Raw genomic sequence first — 18,606 nt, forward strand, 5'->3', positions numbered from 1 at the left:
AAACTGATGGTGGCTGACGAGGTTCAAATCTCCCCCGCCTTCCCTCTGTTTCTGTTTCCCCGCCTCCTCAGCGGAAGCCGAGCGCCAAACTCAAATTTTAGCAGGACCGGGACTCCTTTAGGCTAGTTCCGTGGGCTGGGCCTGCTGGACTTTTCCGCTTACTGGCAGGGGCAGCGGACCAACATGAGCCAGGTTCTCTTCCAGGAGCTAGTCCCGCTGCAGGTGAAATGCAAAGACTGTGAGGAGAGGTGAGGTTCCTGGTTACCCCGTGCCCGCGGGTGGCGGTTGGGGTCCGGCCAAGGCGGGGGGAGGGGGGAAGATGGCGGCTCTGGCCAGTGGACACCGGCTTGCGGCTGGGTGTGCGGCCGGCGTCCCGGGACGCGGAGAGAGTCCCACCTGGAACCTAATGTTACCTCTCTCACCAAGTTGGCGGTTGCGGAGGGCACAGGAGGGAGAGTATGAGCAAATGGAAAGCTGACCCGCGTCAAGTTAATTTCAAAAAAAAAAAAAAATTTTTTTTTATTTTTTAGTTCTGAACGGAATCGTGGAGATTATAGTCCTACTCTTTGTTTTTGACAGAGAAAGTTAATTTTGTCCGGAGAAGTGAAGTAATTTACACGAGAACTCCGAACAAGTTCACTGCAGGGCCGGCGCAAGAACTCTGGCCTTGGCTCCCAGCCCTTTTTTCGCTCTTCTTTGAATTATATTGGAAGTAAATTTAAGCTTCAGCTTAAAAAAGTTTCTATGGTGTAGTGCCTTTACATTAGTTACTAAAAATAAATTACGTTTATTATTATTATTATCGACTAAAAACAGTAGAGGAAATGATAAATTTCATTCATTCATTCATTTAACAAATACTGCTTATGGCAAAACACCTTGCTGGGTACTGGGGATATAGTGGTCAGGAAGAACAGTCCTTGTTTTCGTGGGGTTTACAGTCCAGTGGAGGAGGAAATAAAGGCCAGTCTCACATAAAAACACAAAATTACGACTTTGACAAAGGTGGGGGTGCTGTTGGGGCTTAACAGATTTGATTAGAAGTCAGGAGGTTTTGATTTTGTCTCCGTTCCGCCGCTCAGTAGCTGACTCTTTACCTTGTTTCCTCATTTGTAAAACTGACATAAGGTACTACGTACATAATATGAGGATCAAATCTGAAAATGTCTGTGGAAACTAAAAGGTGTGGAAATGTGACGTTAAAAATGAAGGCATTGCTTTATTGAGTAATGTGTAGCTAGTATATAGTTCAGAATTAGGTCTAACATCAGTCCGCAAGCCAGCCAAGGAGATGATACCAAAGCTAGCAATGTGGAGATACTGTAGGGTATTTGAGTTGGTCATTCTTTTGTGCTGTCCAGTATGAGAGTCACATATGGTTATCGGACTTCTGAAATGGAGCTAATTCGAATTGATGTGTGGTAAGAGTAAAATGCGCATTGAGTTTTGAAGACTTACTAGGAAAAAGAATGTAAAATATCTCAATTTTTATGTTGATTGTAAAGATGACACTATTTTGCATATATTGAATATGTATAATGTTGGGTATAAATTACTAACATAACAAATGTTAATAAATATATTCTGAATATCATAAACTTGGGAAATTTATATTTGACATATTGGATATATACAAGAAAATATTACAATTAATTTACCTGTTCCTTTTAATTTTTTTTAATGTGGCTTCTAGAAAATTTGAAATTACGTATTTGGCTCATATTTGTGGCCTCCATTGTATCTCTGTTGGACAGCAGTGTTCTAGAATAATTATAGAAATATAAAGGGGGGAGCATCATTTCTTACTCCAATATTGGAACTCCTAGTTCTTCTCCATTTCATTATATTGCCGTCACAGTTATCTTCTTAAAACACATTGTCAACCTTTTTACTCCTCTTGTTTAGAAACCTTTGATATATTTCTACCACCTGTAGCAGGGATCAGCAAACGGGCCCATGGGCCAGGTGGCCTTCTGCCTGTTAAAGTAAAGTTTTATCGGAACATAGCCATTCTCATTTGAGAATTGTCTGGCTGCTTTTGTGCCGTAAAGGCAGACATGAATAATTGTGACAGAGACCTTATGGCCTGCAAAGCCTAAAGTATTTACTATCTGGCCCTTTGCAGAAAATATGCTGGCCCCTGACCCATAGGGAAAGCAATCTAGACTTTAGTTAAATATTCAAGGCCAGGGCGCCTGGGTGGCTCAGTCGTTAAGCGTCTGCCTTCAGCTCAGGTCATGATCCCAGGGTCCTGGGATCGAGTCCCACATCGGGCTCCCTGCTCGGCGGGAAGCCTGCTTCTCCCTCTCCCACTCCCCCTGCTTGTGTTCCTGCTCTCGCTATCTCTCTCTCTGTCAAATAAATAAATAAAATCTTTAAAAAAAAAAAAATTCAAAGCCAGTTCAGCTCAGCAAATATTTATGAATACATACTTTGTACCAGGAATTGTCCTACATGCTGAGATTGTCTGGCTTCCTCTCTCTTTATTTCCCTGCCTCCTGACAACAACAACAAAAACAATTTTCATTCTGGGCCTTAAGGAACTCACACTTTAATAGGGGAAACAAAAACATCTTCTTTGGAGAGGCAGCATAGCACAGGTTAAGAGTTCAGGGTCTGGAGCCAGATTATCTGGGTTTAAATCCCATTTCTGTCACTTACTGACTGATTTTGTACATTTTTTTCCTGTGTCTCATCTTTAAATTAATGCTTATAAAAGTACCTGCCTCGTGGGATAATTAGGAGCATGAAATCAGTTAATACATACAAAGTGCTTAGAACAGTGCCTGAAGCACAATAAGCATTCACTAAACAGTTATTATTAAAGTGTGATGAATGCATGAAGTGATATCAATATACTAAAGTCATAAAGAAGGAACGTCAGTGGAAGATAACTCAGAGAGCTCTGGAGGGAAGAATGCAGAATTTTGAAGCCCACGGTTTGACACCAACCTCTTTTTTCATTTTTGTTTTAGAAGTTCTTTTTCCCATATACTAGTTACAAGACTACTTATCCGTTGAATGTACCTGATACTCTCTCAATACCATACTTCTATTCCTGCTCTTCTCCCTGCCTCAATTGCTTTTTCTTTCATAACCTTCAAGGTCTATCTTAAATCCCTTCACTGTAAGGACCTTTTCAAAGTTGCCCAAGTTGAAATTAATTGCCCTATTCATTTATTAGATAGCATAGTGTAGGTGAAAGTTCTGAGTTCTAATTTGGACTCTGTAAGGTGACTTTAACCAAGTTTGTAACTGTGCACCTCAGGTTCTTCCTTTGTAAGACAGACGTAACTATTTACTTAGTAAGATTGTTGTTAAATAAGGTATGTAAAGCACCGGGTAGATACTCAGTAGTGTAGGTGCTCAGTGTTAGTAACCCTTCCCTTCCTTCTCCTGAAGCACTAAAATATAATCAGAAGCAAGTCTGGATAGAGTCATTTAATCTGATTTGAGGACATGGACCATGTTTATTTCTGTTTGTATCCCTAGTATCCAGCATACTACGTGGCTTAGAGTAGCTTTTATTTGTTTGAATTGAAAGGTTCAGGTCACAGCTTCTAGGTGGCGGAGGTGGGCTAGAATCCAATTCTGCTAATGCCAAATCTAACTGATAGGGAGGATGTTATGTGAATTTATGCATTGTTCAGAGTATGACATTTATTTTGAGAAATAGCATTTTTTATGAGTTTTTATTGATTTGTTTTATATTGTTCCTATGACAACCATTATAATGGAGAAAGTAAGATTGTGATTTCAGATACTATATTTTCTGAAAGCTCAGGTTTTTCTACAATATACTTTGGAGGCAGGAGGGAGAGGTTTAATCTATGGGCCTTTCCTCCTCTCTTTTTCTCCCAAAACGAATGCATTATAGACATTTGGAATATATGCAACAATGTCATTAATATGCTTCTTAAATTTATTAATGTGATTCTTCTGGTACTATCTAAAGAATACTCTACTAAATGACTTCTTGATTTTTTTTAAACAAATTTATCAAGTATGACAGGACTTTTGAAAGTGTATGTTACCATGAAAAGTTATCTGCTGCAGTGTTACATCCCCTGTGGCAGTATGTTTTAGAAAAAACTTCAAGACAAAAACCAAACATAATGACAATGTAGATCTGAAAATGTCCTCACAAACCTAACTCAATTCACTTATCATACAAATTAGGAAATTAAAAGGTTTTTTTCCCCCAAGAATACTTAATTTTTTTTTTAAAGATTTTACTTATTTGCCAGAGGAGAGAGTAAAAGCATATGTGCACAAGCAGGGGGAGTGGGAGAGGGACTGGATCCGAGGACCCTGGGATCATGACCTAAGCCTAAGGCTTAAGCAACTGAGCTACCCAGGCGTAGTAGAGTTAGAGTAGAAATCTAATCTGTTTCACATACATTGCGCTAGATAATAGAAAAATAGAGAAACATTTTCTTCTTCAAAAATAATTCTCCTCGGGGTGCCTGGGTGGCTCAGTTGGTTAAGTGACTGCCTTCGGCTCAGGTCATGATCTCAGGGTCCTGGGATTAAGCCCCACATCGGGCTCCCTGCTCAGCGGGAAGCCTTCTCCCTTTCCCACTCCCCCTTGTGTTCCCTCTCTCGCTGTCTCTCTCTGTCAAATAAATAAATAAAATCTTTAAAAAAATAAAATAAAATTGATTCTTCCTGGGGGCGTCTGCCTTTGGCTCGAGTCATGATCCCAGGCTTTTGGGATTGAGCCCCGCATCGGGCTCCCCGCTCAGTGGGAAGCCTGCTTCTCCCTCTCCCGCTCCCCCTGCTTGTGTTCCCTCTCTCGCTGTCTCTCTCTGTCAAATAAATAAATAAATAAAATCTTTAAAAAAATAATTCTTCCTATCTGTGGTATTTGCCAGTGCTGCTTGTTCCTTTTCAGATAACAGAAGTTATGGTAAGCTTGGGGCGCCTGGGTGGCTCAGTCGTTAAGCGTCTGCCTTCAGCTCAGGTCATGATCCCAGGGTCCTGGGATCGAGCCCTACATTGGGCTCCCTGCTCAGCGGGGAGCCTGCTTCTCCCTTTCCCACTCCGCCTGCTTGTGTTCCCTCTCTCCTGTCTCTCTCTCTCTCTGTCAAATAAATAAATAAAATCTTTAAAAAAAAAAAAGTTATGGTAACCTTATCATCTGGTAACCTCATCATGCTAAGATTTAGCATCCAATCATATGTTCAATAGGAAATTTAACTAAAATGACATAAAAAGCCAAAATAAAAATTTTAAGTTGTAGCATAAAAAAATCTGGACAATTGAATCTGGCCTTGCTCAACTTTTAACTAGTTTTTCCAACGCTTGGTTGCTAGGTCTATACTTTTTACTTCTGCAGTAGATAAGTAGCAGAATGTGGGAAAAATTTAAAACACATCTTAAGATGTTTAAGAATAGCTTAAAATTGAACAAATTCTATTTGTTTACTTTTGTTTCCTACACATCAGGGAAAGGCCATTGTTTTTTAATTCTAGCAGAATATAGAACTTTTGTGCAGAGATGTTTTTTCACCAGTTTTTCCCTTTATTTCCTTGATCATTTAAACCTCTTTGCTCAGTTTGATTAATGGTTATGAGCACCTTGATTTATATGCCTCTGTCTGATACTGAATTCTCTCAGATGCAGTAGAGAATGTGGAAAGCTATGGTTTCTTTTGGAGTTCAGAGTTACTCTAGGTTAAGGTGGATAATAAACTGTTGACATACTTCCATGGAGGTATTGCACAGGGACTATATTGAACAGATGTAGTTGGTGGATTTTGTGTATGTATAAGGGAGGGGAATGTGTTATCTTACTTCCTGGATTGTAAACATTCCATGTATTCCAATACTGCTTCACATTTTAAGTTTTTCAAATGGAATCTCATAAATCAATTTGATCATTTGAATTGGTAGTTATTTTTAATGTGGGAAGTTGTTATTAAATTGATGGTTTGTTTGGCTTTCAGTAGATGCTATTTTAGAATCCGGGCAGTAGGTTATATTCCAGACTAGTAATGGGAATTCCACATTGTTTATCTCATTTAATTCTCACAACAGTCCCATTTTACAGGAGAGAAAAATATAATCTCTGGTTAAAAACCTGATTACTTACTAGTGGAAGAACAGGAACTTAAACTCCAAAACTGGTATGCTTCCCAAATATCCTTTCATAACTTAGGGAAAACCTGTGGACGATCTTGCAGCTTAAGACTGAAAACTTCAGCTAATACAAATGACAGTGCTAACTCATTTCATATGATTGTTTCTGACAATTGGGTATATCTTTTCATATAGGAGAGTAAATGTTAGAGTGAGCATTGAACTACAATCAGTTTCCAATCCAGTTCACAGAAAGGTTGGTATTAATTTCTTTTGAAATATTCTCATTTTTTTTTTGAAATGGAATTTCTATGCATTATAATTATTTTTGTTCTTTAAGAACATGAGATCTTTTGTTACACCAGCTTGCTTTTTAGTTTTGGGCCAGTTTGTAACTTGCAAATCTGGGGTGGTAGAATCTACTAAGACAACAACTGAGAGATTATTATACCATATGTTTCTTCTTCTTTTTTTTTTAAGATTTTATTTATTTATTTATTTATTTGAGGGGGGTGGAGTGCGTGTGTGGGGGAGGGGGCAGAGGGGAAGAGAGAGAGAGAGTCTCAAGCAGACTCCTCACTGAGCGTGCCCAACTCAGGGCTTGATCTCACGACCCTGAAATTATGACCTGAGCCGAAATCAAGAGTCAGATGCCCCACTGACTGAGCCACCCAGGTGCCCCTATATCATCTGTTTCTAAAGCATACAGGAAGGATTGGGGATTGGGAGAATTGGGGGTTAGATTTGCCCAATGCACTTATACGTTGCTGGAATATATATTGCTACCCTGTAGAATTGGCATTTCATGTTGTACATGTGAGGATAGAATAAGTTGAAGTACTGCAGGGAGATATTTTTGAATCTTTGCCTTTTGAAGGGAGGCATTTAGAGCATCAGTCCTATATGATCTTCAGAAGTATGAGTCATTAGTGATATGGATACAGACAAGATGACTAAGAAATACAGCATCTGTTTTCTCTGTGTCATAGCTTTCTCTAAACATGATATTCAAGGACCTTGTACTATTAGTAGTAGCTTCAGTTTTTTTATAGCATCTTGGGGTGAATTTCAAGAAGTACTTCTGTAGAAGCTGCCTTCAGGCAGGACATTCTGAGGCAGAGCAAATACCTAGATTGCTAATTTTCTGGAGTAGAGATTATATGTTATATTTTTTACATGTTATTCCTTAGGCCTGTTGTACCTCTTCATTTTCTAGCTCTACCTGTAAGTGGTTTAGATTTTTCTAGGACCCTAGAAGTTCCTCAGTAGCCACGAGTAGATTTTATTTCAAAGTGGAAGCTTATTCTTAACCTGAATGCTGATTCATTCTTCATTAGGCCTCCATCATCTTGTTACTATGCCTGTTTTCTTTATATCAGTGTTCTCTAAAATACGTAATTTCTGTGTACTTCTCTGTCAGCATTAGCTGCTGTCATGTTCTGCGATACTGTAAATTTATGTAGAAAGTGGTCTTTATGAAAGATATTCGCTTAATGTGAAACTGAAAACAGATGGGAGTTCCATGTCAGCAGCCACCTGGAGTAGGAGAGAATAGCCCTTAGGAAGAAGCCCTGGCAACATGTTACTTGATACCCCTGTCTTCTGCCTGAGACACAAATGCTCCTTTTCTAGGATACATGATTGCTTGTCATTTCAGCTGATATATTGCCACTTTTGAAATATCAGATAATTAACTTATGGGAAACTGAAAATATAATTGAATATGATGTGGTCAGTGGTAGAATGTTTTTATCATGCTATAGTGCAGCAAGGACCGGTTCTCAATTTTCCTAAGCCTCTAATAGGATGGTATTCCTCAACTTTCAACTCCTAGCATTTAACTAGTTTTATAGACCCCCACATGGCTCTCAAGGAGCAGAATATCTACCCCTGTTTAAGATTCTTAAGTCTCTTAAAGACTAATGAAAACCCAGCTGCACCAGAAAACAAAGTCATCTGAAGTATATTGGTGATACATTGTTGTTACTGGATAATTTCATTTCTAAGAAGGAAGAAATTACTCTAAAAGCCTGATCTGTTGAAAACATTAAAAAATAACGATCTTTCTTTTAGGATTTAGTTATCCGTCTGACTGATGATACTGATCCATTTTTTCTGTATAACCTTGTTATATCTGAGGAAGATTTTCAGAGGTAACTAAGTTTATTTTTCTGTTTTTATATTTAATCTGGGAAATAAGTTTTATTGATGTATTGGTAGTATTCTCTTTGAAATGCAGCCTGTTAGGAACATTTAGGTATTTTGAGAATACTGGACTGCTTATACTGCTTATACTATAATTATTCAGGATGTTTTTGAAAGTAAATATTTCATAGCTTATCAGAATTCTGCTTACAACAGCTCAAATTTGGAGCTTTAGCTAAATATATTGACCTTTTCCCTCCCATTGAATAAATTCTTAAAAACAGAGTTCTCTAGTTCTTGATTATAATGGATATTCGGTAAATAAAAAAAGAATGTTTTAGGGTTTTAATTAAAGATAGTAATTGAATTTTTAAAAAATCTCTTTTCTTCTGTATAGCTTAAAATTCCAGCAAGGGCTTTTGGTAGACTTCTTGGCTTTCCCACAAAAATTTATAGATCTCCTTCAGCAATGTACTCAAGAACATGCCAAAGAAATTCCAAGGTAAGTCTCATAAGAGCACTACATCATTAAAATTCTCTGAAGAGAAACTCTTCTTTGTAAGACAAATTGATGGCAAAATATTTTCTATGTGTTATAAGTACTCCTGTCTATTTTTGACTGGGTTTAGGGCTATTAAATGTCAAATTTTAAGGAATCATGGTTAAAATCAGAATATTTACCCCTTAATTTTCATGTCTTGACAGAGTCATTAAAGCTATCTGAAATATTTAACAGCATCAAGTATATGATTTTATAATGAACTTGGATAAGAGGAATAAGATTTTGTGTTTATATGTGTATATTCATGTTTGTCTGATGCTAAAGCCTGATCCTTTCATTGTAACGTTCACTAACCTTTTATCTGTTGGTTTCATCAATTGATGATTGTTGTTTGAATCAATTATTTTGTTAGGAACTACAAAGTTATGCATTTCTAATTCTGTCATTCTTTTTATATTTATTAGGTATAATTCTTTTATAAAGAAGAACTTTTCCTCATCAGTTTGGGCTATTTGATTACTATGGAAAGGAAAGGATAAATGCTTAATTCTTTTAAATTGTCAATTTTTAGAATAAAGAGTTGTTACTCTAGTTACTTTTGTGTTTTCAATCGGTTTTTGGTTTGTTTTTATTTTTCTACTTTGTCTTTCATTGTGAACTCCCACAGACATTTGTATATTCACTGTATTTCAGTGAATCCTTTTTCTATTTCTTGCTCGATTTTTCCATTTTACTCTTAGTTTATCCAGTTTTACCATTGGGAGTCCTTTTATATTGGCCCCTGTGATTCCAATATGCCTCCTTTCCCAATGCTTCTCAGCATCCATGATTCACTGGAGCTTATGATTCAGTGGGAGAATTTCACTATCTCATAAGTGTTGTTATATTGTGACACTTTCTTTTCAAAGGTTTTTGCTACAGTTAGTTTCTCCAGCACCTATTTTGGATAACTTACCTGCCTTTTTAAATGTGGTAGAGACAAATCCTTTTAAGCATCTTACACACCTCTCACTAAAACTTCTACCTGGAAATGATGTGGAAATAAAGAAGTTTTTAGCTGGCTGTTTGAAATGTAGCAAGGTAAGATTTAAATTTAAGTTATTCTTTTAAAAATGAGTACCAAAAGACTCTGATAAGTCACTGAGGAGTTATAGTGCAATTAGTTTTTGTTTTCAGAATAAAGTATTGTTAAAGATGTCTAGTAAGTTTTTATAATATGTAAGGAATTTGTTTTTACTTTATTCTTTTTTTTTTTTTTTTTCCCATTTAATCAAGATACAGTGAGGGTAGAACTGGGTCAAAAATTGAAAAACTAGGTCCCATGGTTTTTATTAATTTTCTGTGATCTGGGTAGGTCACTTAAACTGTTTTATCATGGTTTCATCAGCTGGTAGTTAAGTATGGAAATATCTACTACCCTATTACATCTGTCTCAAATGAGGAAAAAGATATGAAAGTGTCTTGAGAATTACAAAGTGCTGTATAATTTTATAAGGTATATGGAGCAAGAATACAACATTAGGATGCCTCTTCATAGTTTTCATAAAGACTTTTTAGTCAAATGCTATAGATTAGTGCATCTCAGATTTTAATGGTATGCAAATCCTCTAGAGATCTTGCTCATTCTGATTGTGAATCAGAAGGTCTGAAGTGGAACCCAAAATTCTGCATTTTTAGCAAACTCTCAGGGTGATGCTGATGCTATACTTTGAGTAGCACAGCTACAGATGATTAAATTGTAAACTGTGTAATTTTATTGTTTTTATAAATAGGAAGAAAAATTATCATTGATGCAATCACTAGATGATGTTACTAGGCAACTGAATTTCACACAAAAGGTAATTCAGATTTCATTTTGTTTTTGTGAGTCCTCCAAACACTGGCTCTGAATTGCCTCTCGAATCCTATCCAGGCTTTTGTGTATTATTTTTTAAAGCATGTTCCTTTGAATTCCCTCTCTTTTTTGCCTCCTTTCCCCTGTCAGCAAATTATCTTAATCTGATTGCTTTCTCTGATAGTTGATTCCATCCAAACATTTCTGTTACCTTCAATATATAACACATTCCTTTCAGGTCTTCATTAAATAATATATAGTACCTGTCACATGTTAGTTCTTTGCTCTTTTATTCACCTCACTCCTCCTGTCTAAAATGATGTTTTGGTTCATATTTTCTAAACCTTTCCCTTCCATACTTGTGTTATGACTTATTCTGATAGGCTTATTATCATTTCAGTTATAGCTACTACCTTTTTGCCCTTAGTCCTTGAAACCGAAGACCGTATCTGATAAGTGGCATGGCTTCAGGCAGAAATTGTCCTATACAATGTAGCCCATCTAGGAAATCTATGTTACTAGGTTTGATATGTGTAAGTGAACCACTCCATATAACTGACTTGCTCTACCCTGGTTTACTTTATTTCTTAATGTCAGAGGAGAGGATTAGGTAGTGAAGAGCCAGATTTAACTAAAAGGTTAAAGATAGTTAAGCTTGACTTCTGGGCCATGTTAGCTCTAAAATTCTTTTATTCTAATCTTGATTTCCTCAAATTAAAAAAAAAATCTGTGTAGGAAAAGGCTTTGAGTATGTTTTGGAAGGCTGTGATTCCTTTTCTTTAATATCCTTTGCAAATATTGCCATGTTCTAAGCTAATAACATTCACAAGACTGTCTTAATATTTTGTGTTGAACTCTAATACAGACATTATCAGAAAAAATCCAAGAATTAGATAAGTTGCAGAATGAATGGGCATCACACACAGCTGCATTGTCAAATAAACATTCCCAGGAACTGACAAATGAGAAAGAAAAGGCCTTGCAGGTATGAATGTTAAAGAAAATAGAAAATTATTTTGTTGCTGCTGTTAGTCATTTTGTTAGTTATAAAAGTAACATATGCTTGCTTTAATATGTTCAAACATTACGGAAGTATATAAAAAAAATGTTGCTCATTAAAAGTCTTATTACCTAGAGGTAATTTATATACATTTTGATATGTGTTTTTCCAGTCTTTTCTCTTTATATGTAAATAATGTGTCCTTTATAAATATTTGTTCATATTTATAAATTTAGAAATATGTAAATTATATATTTGTACACACATAGTGGATTTTGGTTGTATTCTATGCTAATGAGGTCCCACAGTATATATTGATTGTAACTTTTTTCACCTAACATGACATCATAGGTCATTCTTTATCAGTTCAGATATTCCTTTTTAGTGGCTGCGTAGTATTCATTATTTGGGTACAACATAAATTAACTACTTACCCAACTGGTGGACATTTAAATGCTTCAGTATTTTGGCTGATGAAAATAAACTACAGTGAACATTCTTTGTTCCTAGAAGTGAGATTGCAATATACCTATTAAGATACTAATGGATATTGCAAATTTACTAGCCAGAAAGGTTGTACCAAGTCTAAAAGATAGTGTATGACATTACTTATTTCCCCATATTCTTTTTTTTCATTTTTATTAAGTTTTAAATTTTAATTCCAGTATAGTTAACATACAGTGTTGTATTAGTTTCAGGTGTATGATATAGTAATTCAACAATAATATACATTACTGAGTGTTCATCATAAGTGTACTCTTTAATCTCCATCACCTGTTTTACCTATTCCCCCACCCCATGCCCCTGCACAGATAACCATCAGTTTATTCTCTATAATTAAGAATCTCTTTCTTGGTTTGTCTTTTTTTCCTTTGTCCATTTGCTTTTTTTTCTGAAATGCCACATATGAGTGAAATCATATGGTATTTGTCTGTCTCTGATTTACTTATTTTGCTTAGCCTTATACTCTAGCTCCATCCATGTTGTTGCAAATGGCAAGATTTCATTCTTTTTATGGCTGAATAGTATTCTCTCTATATATATATATAATGGGATATAATATAAATATATACATATAATGGAGTATATGTATACACACACACACACACACACACACACACACACACAAACACACCCCACATCTTTATCCATTCATCTATCGGTAGACTCTTGGGCTGCTTCCATAATTTGGCTATTATAAATAATGTTGCAATAAACATAGGGGTGCATATATCCTTTTGAATTAGTGTTTTTGTATTCTTTGGGTAAATACCCCGTAGTGTGATTACTGGATAGTAGGGTAGTTCTATTTTTTTTTTTTTTTTTAACTTTATTTTCTTTAGTAATCTCTACACCCAATCTGGGGCTCAAACCCACGACCCTGAGATCAAGAGTCATACGTTCTTCTGACTGAGCCAGCCAGGAGCCCTTATGGGTAGTTCCTTTTTTTTTTTTTTAATTTAATTTATTTATTTGACAGAGAGAGACACAGCGAGAGAAGGAACACAAGCAGGGGGAGTGGGAGAGGGAGAAGCAGGCTTCCTGCTGAGCAGGGAGCCCGATGCGGGGCTTGATCCCAGGACCCTGGGATCATGACCTGAGCTGAAGGCAGACGCTTAACCAACTGAGCCACCCAGGCGCCCCATGGGTAGTTCTATTTTTAATTTTTTAAAAAGATTATTTATTTATTTATTTTAGAGAGAGAATGAGAGAGAGAGAATGAGCAGGGAAAGCGGCAGAGAGAGAGGAGAAGCAGACTCCCTGCTAGGAGCCCGATGCGGGTCTCCATCCCAGGATGCTGGGATCATGACCTGAGCTGAAGGCAGATGTGTAACCTGCTGACCACCCAGGTGCCCTTCTATTTTTAATTTTTTGAAGAACCTCCATACTGTTCCACAGCAGCTGCACCAGTTTACATGAGGTGCATGAGGGTTCCTTTTTCTCCACATCCTCACCAACACTTGTTTCTTGTGTTTTTGATTGTAACCATTCTGACAGGTGTGAGATGATAGCTCATTGTACTTTAGATTTACATTTCCCTGATGATGATATTGAGCATCTTTGCATTTGTCTGTAGGCCATCTGTGTCTTCTTTGGAGAAATGTCTGTTCATGTGTTCTGTCCATTTTTTTCACTGGATTGTTTGTTTTATTGGCATTGAGTTGTATCAGTTCTTTGTATATTTTGGATGCTATTCCTTTATCAGATATGTCCTTTGCAAATATCTTCTATTCAATAGGTTGCCTTTTAGTTTTGTTAATTGTTCCCTTCACTGTGCAGAAGCTTTTTATTTTGATGTAGTCCCAATAGTTTATTTTTGCTTTTCTTTCCCTTGCCTCAGGAGATATATCTAGAAGAATGTTGCTATGGCCAGTGTCAGAGAAATTACTGCCTGTGCTCTCTTCTAGGATTTTTATGGTCTCAGGTCTCACATTTAGGACTTTAATCCATTTAGAGTTTATCTTTGTGTATGGTGTAAGAAAGTGGTTCAGTTTCCTTCTTTTGCATGCACCTGTCCAGTTTTCCCAGTACCATTTGTTGAAGAGACTATCTTTTTCCCATTGCCTATTACTGCCTCTTTTCTCAAAGATTAATTGACCATATAATCGTGGGTTTGTTTTGGGCTTTCTGTCCTGTTCTCTTGTTCTCTGTGTCTGTTTTTGTGCCAATACCATACTGTTTTGATTACTACAGCTTTGTAATATAACTTGAAGTCTGGAATTTTGATACATCCAGCTTTGTTTTTTTTTTTTTTCTTCTATATTGTTTTGGCTATTTGGGGTCTTTTGTGCCTTCATACAAATTTTAGGATTATTTGTTCTGTGAAAAATGCTGTCGGTATTTTGATAGGGATTACATTAAATGTGTAGATTGCTTTGGGTAATGTGGACATTTTAACAGTATTTGTTCTTCTAATCCATGAACATGGAATATCTTTCCGTTTGTTTCTGTCAGTTTTAGTTTCTTTCATCAATGTTTTATGGTTTTCAGAGTATAGGTCTTTTACCTCCTTGGTTAGATTTATTCCTAGGTATCTTATTTTTGTACAATTATAAATGGGATTACTTTCTTAATTTCTCTTTCTGTTGCTTTATTATTAGTGTATAGAAATGCAATGGATTTCTATACATAGATTTTGTATACTATGATCTTACTGAATTCATTTATTCTAGTAACTTTTGGTGGAGGTTTTAGAGTTTTTCTATATATAGTATCATGTCATCTGCAAATAGTGAAAATTTTATTTCTTCCTTACCAATCTGGATGCCTTTTATTTCTTTTTCTTGTCTGATTTCTGTGGCTAAGACTTCCAGTACTTTGTTGAATAAAAGTGGTGAGAGTGGACATCCTTGTGTTGTTCCTGATCTTAGAGGGAAAACCATTCAGGATGATGTTAGCTGTGGGTTTTTCATAAATGGCCTTTATTATGTTGAGGTATGTTCCCTCTAAATATACCTTGTTGAGGGTTTTTATCATGAATTGATGTACTTTGTCAAATGCTTTTTCTGCATCTATTGAGATGATCATGTGGTTTTTATCCTTTGTTATTGATATGATGTGTTAACATTGATTGATTTGTGAATATTGATCCATCCTGGCAACCCAGGAATAAATCCCTCTTGATCATGGTGAATGATTTTTTTTTAATGTATTTGAATTTGGTTTGCTACTATTTTGTTGGGGATTTTTGCATCTATGTTCACTAGGGATGTTGGCTTGAAGTTCTCTTTTTTTGTTGTGTCTTTATCTGATCTTGGTGTCACGGTACTGCAGGCCTCCTAGAATGAATTTGGAAGTTTTCCTTTCTCTTTTATTTTTTGGAATAGTTTGAAAAGAATAGGTATTCACTCTTCTTTAAATATTTGATTGAATTTACCTATGAAGCCATCTCGTCCCGGGCTTTTGTTTGTGGGGAGATTTTTCATTACTGATTCAATTTCATTGCTGGTAATCGGTCTGAACTTTCTCTTTCTTCCTGAGTTTTTTTGGGAGGTTATATGCTTCTAGGAATTTATTCATTTCTTCTAGGTTGTCCAATTTGTTAGCATATAATTTTTCATAATTCTCTTGTGACCCTTTGTATTTCTGTGGTGTTGGTTTTTATTTCTCCTTTTTCATTTCTGATTTTGAGTCCTCTTTTTTTTTTTTTTTTTTTGATGAGTCTAGCTAAAGGTTTATCAATTTTGTTGATCTTTTCAAAGAACCAGCTCCTGGTTTCATTGATCTGTCCTTTTTTGTTGTTGTTGTTGTTGTTGTTTCGTTTCTGTGTCATTTATTTTTGCTATAATTTTTATTTCCTTCCTTCTGCTGGTTTTGGGTTTTATTTATTCTTTGTCTGGCTCCTTTAGGTGTAAGGTTAGGTTGTTTATTTGAGATTTTTCTTGCTTCTTGAGGTAGGCCAATATTGCTATAAACTTCCCTCTTAGAACAGCTTTTGCTGCCTCCTAAAGATTTTGAACCATTTTTTCATTTTCATTTTTTTGCGTGTATTTTTTGATATCCTTTTTGATTTCTTGATTGTCCTATTTGTTGTTTAGGAACATATTATTTAACCTCCATGTATCTGTACTCTTTCCAGATTTTTTTTTTTTTTTTGGTGATTGATTTCTAATTTCATAGCATTGTGGTCAGAAAAGATGAATGGAATGACTTTGATCTTTTTGAATTTGTTGAGGCTTGTTTTATGGTCTAAAGAATGTAGTCTGCTGTTTTCTGATGGAATGCTTTGTATATATCTATTAAATCTGTCTTGTCAATATGTCATTCAAAACCACTGTTTCCTTATTGATATTCTGTTTTGATGATCTGTCCATTGATGTAAGTGGGATTTTAAAGTCCTTTACTATTATTGTATTACTGTCAATTCACTCCTTTATGTTTGTTATTAGCTGCTTTATGTATTTGGGGCTCCTCAGATATGTTGGGTGCATTAAAAATATATGTTGGGTGCATAAATATCTACAATTTTTATATCTTCTTGTTGGATTGTCTCCTTAATAATTACACAGTGTCCTTGTCTCTTGTTATAGTCTTTTTTTTTTTCTTCAAATTTTTATTTACATTCAAGTTAACATATAGTACGATATTGGTTTCAGGAGTAGAATTTAGTGATTCATCACTTACATATAACACTTAGTACTCATCATAACAAGTGCCCTCCTTAATACCCATCACCCACTTAGCCTGTCCCCCACCCACCTCCCTCCATCAACCCTCAGTTTGTTCTCTATCACTAAGAGTCTCATGGTTTTCTTCCCTTTCTCTTTTTTTTTTTCCCTTCCCCTATGTTTATCTGTTTTGTTGGTAAATTGCATATATGAACGAAATCATATGGTATTTGTCTTTCTCTGACCTATTTCGCTTAGGATAATACACTCTAGCTCCATCCATGTCATTGCAAATGGCAATGTTTCATTCTTTTTGATGGCTGAGTAATATTCCATTGTGTATATACGCCACATCTTCTTTATACATTCATCAGTTGGTGGATATTTGCTCTCTTTACATAGTATGGTTATTGTTGATAAGTTTTTGTTTTAAAGTGGAATACCAGTTTACACTGCCATTCTGAGGGTGTATGATAATACCTTATAATCACACATTTTCATATGTGTATTGACCACTTGGATATTCTCATGTGAAGTTCAAGAATACTCTTGCCTGTTTTCATCTTTAGCCCATTTTTATTTTTATTTATTTTTAAAGATTATTTAAGAGAGGGAAGGAGAGAGCGAGCGAGAGAGCACAAGCAGGGGGAGTGGCAGAGGCAGAGGGAAAAGCAGACTCTGCGCTGAGCAGGAGCCCGACGTGGCGCTTGATCCCAAGACCCTGGGATCATGACCTGAGCCAAAGGCAGACACTTAACCGACTGAGCCACCCAGGCACTCCTAGCCCATTTTTAAATTAGACTGTTAGTATTTTACCTATGGATTTGTAGGGATTTTTTTTGTATGATCTGGACTTGAGTCCTTTGTCAGACGCATGCATTATGAATATTTTCTGTGTGTGGCTTGCCTTTTCATTTCTCTGTGGTATAAAGTAGGCATAGTATATCTTTATTATGTATATTATAAACATTTTCTCCCAGCCTTTGTCTTTTACTATTTATTGTTGCCTTTTGCGCTATATGGTTCTTTTTATTTGGATGTCATCAAATCTGTCAATCTCTGCTTTTATGATCTAAAGCTTCATGTTTGGAAAGCCTCTGCCACCCAAGGTTATAAAATCTATTCCTTCAATATTTTCTTTTAATACTTTTACATTTTTTTTGTTGTATTTAACTTTTTAATCTGTTTGAGATATATTTTTGTGGAGTACAGTATGAGATAGGTATTTTTTGACATAAAGTCAGTCATTTGTTCCAATACCATATATTCCACTGATTTAAAATGCAACTTTTAATATATTCTAAATTCCTTTGTATATTTAAGCTTGTTTCTGGAGTGTTGGGGAGAACTAATATCTTTCAGATCTTCTAACCCAATGGAGAGAATATCTTTTCATTTATTCAGGTCTTATTTAAAACAGGCTTATAGTTTGCTTTTTATTTCCCTCTGAATTCTTTCTTTCTTTCTTTTTTTTTTTTTTTTACAGTTCTTACTAAATATGCCTAGAGATTTTATAGTTTTTTGCTGTATAAATTGGACCGTCTATGTCCCACCATTGTGATAATTTTGATTGTTGTTGTGCATTAATGTCGTACTCATTAATTGTACATTATATTTACAGATTCTGATAGTTTTAGAACTGATTGTCTTAGGTTTTTCAGGTAAATATATAATGTATAAAAATGGTAATTTTTTTTTTTTTTTAAGATTAGTGTCTTTTTTTTCTTGTACAGAAAAGTGCTAAATAGTAGTGGAATCCTTTCCTCGTTCTAGTCTTTTTTTGGTAAATAACTTAAAATATCTCATCTTTAAGAATCATGTTTGCTCTGCATCAGAGAAAGTTTTCTTTTGTTCTGTGTCCTGAGAGTTAAAGAGTGCTAAGTCAGATATAGTGATTTTGGGGGATTTAATCAAATAATCATGTCATTTTTTCTACT

At 35.7% G+C, this 18,606-nt stretch overlaps 1 protein-coding gene across 1 annotated transcript in view; it reads left to right on the plus strand.

Moving 5' to 3' along the window:
- Nucleotides 1-75: 75 nt before the first annotated feature.
- SASS6 (SAS-6 centriolar assembly protein) overlaps nucleotides 76-18,606 on the plus strand; it is a 53,257-nt gene continuing 34,726 nt past the window's right edge. The window contains exons 1-7 of the mRNA XM_036069526.2: nucleotides 76-248; nucleotides 6,276-6,336; nucleotides 8,154-8,233; nucleotides 8,623-8,727; nucleotides 9,636-9,807; nucleotides 10,500-10,565; nucleotides 11,427-11,546. Coding sequence (XP_035925419.2) covers nucleotides 184-248; nucleotides 6,276-6,336; nucleotides 8,154-8,233; nucleotides 8,623-8,727; nucleotides 9,636-9,807; nucleotides 10,500-10,565; nucleotides 11,427-11,546 — 669 coding nt within the window. The 5' untranslated portion in view covers nucleotides 76-183. The remainder of the gene's footprint in view (nucleotides 249-6,275; nucleotides 6,337-8,153; nucleotides 8,234-8,622; nucleotides 8,728-9,635; nucleotides 9,808-10,499; nucleotides 10,566-11,426; nucleotides 11,547-18,606) is intronic.

This window comes from Halichoerus grypus, chromosome 5, assembly GCF_964656455.1.
Source record: "Halichoerus grypus chromosome 5, mHalGry1.hap1.1, whole genome shotgun sequence".
Classification (NCBI taxonomy): domain Eukaryota; kingdom Metazoa; phylum Chordata; class Mammalia; order Carnivora; family Phocidae; genus Halichoerus; species Halichoerus grypus.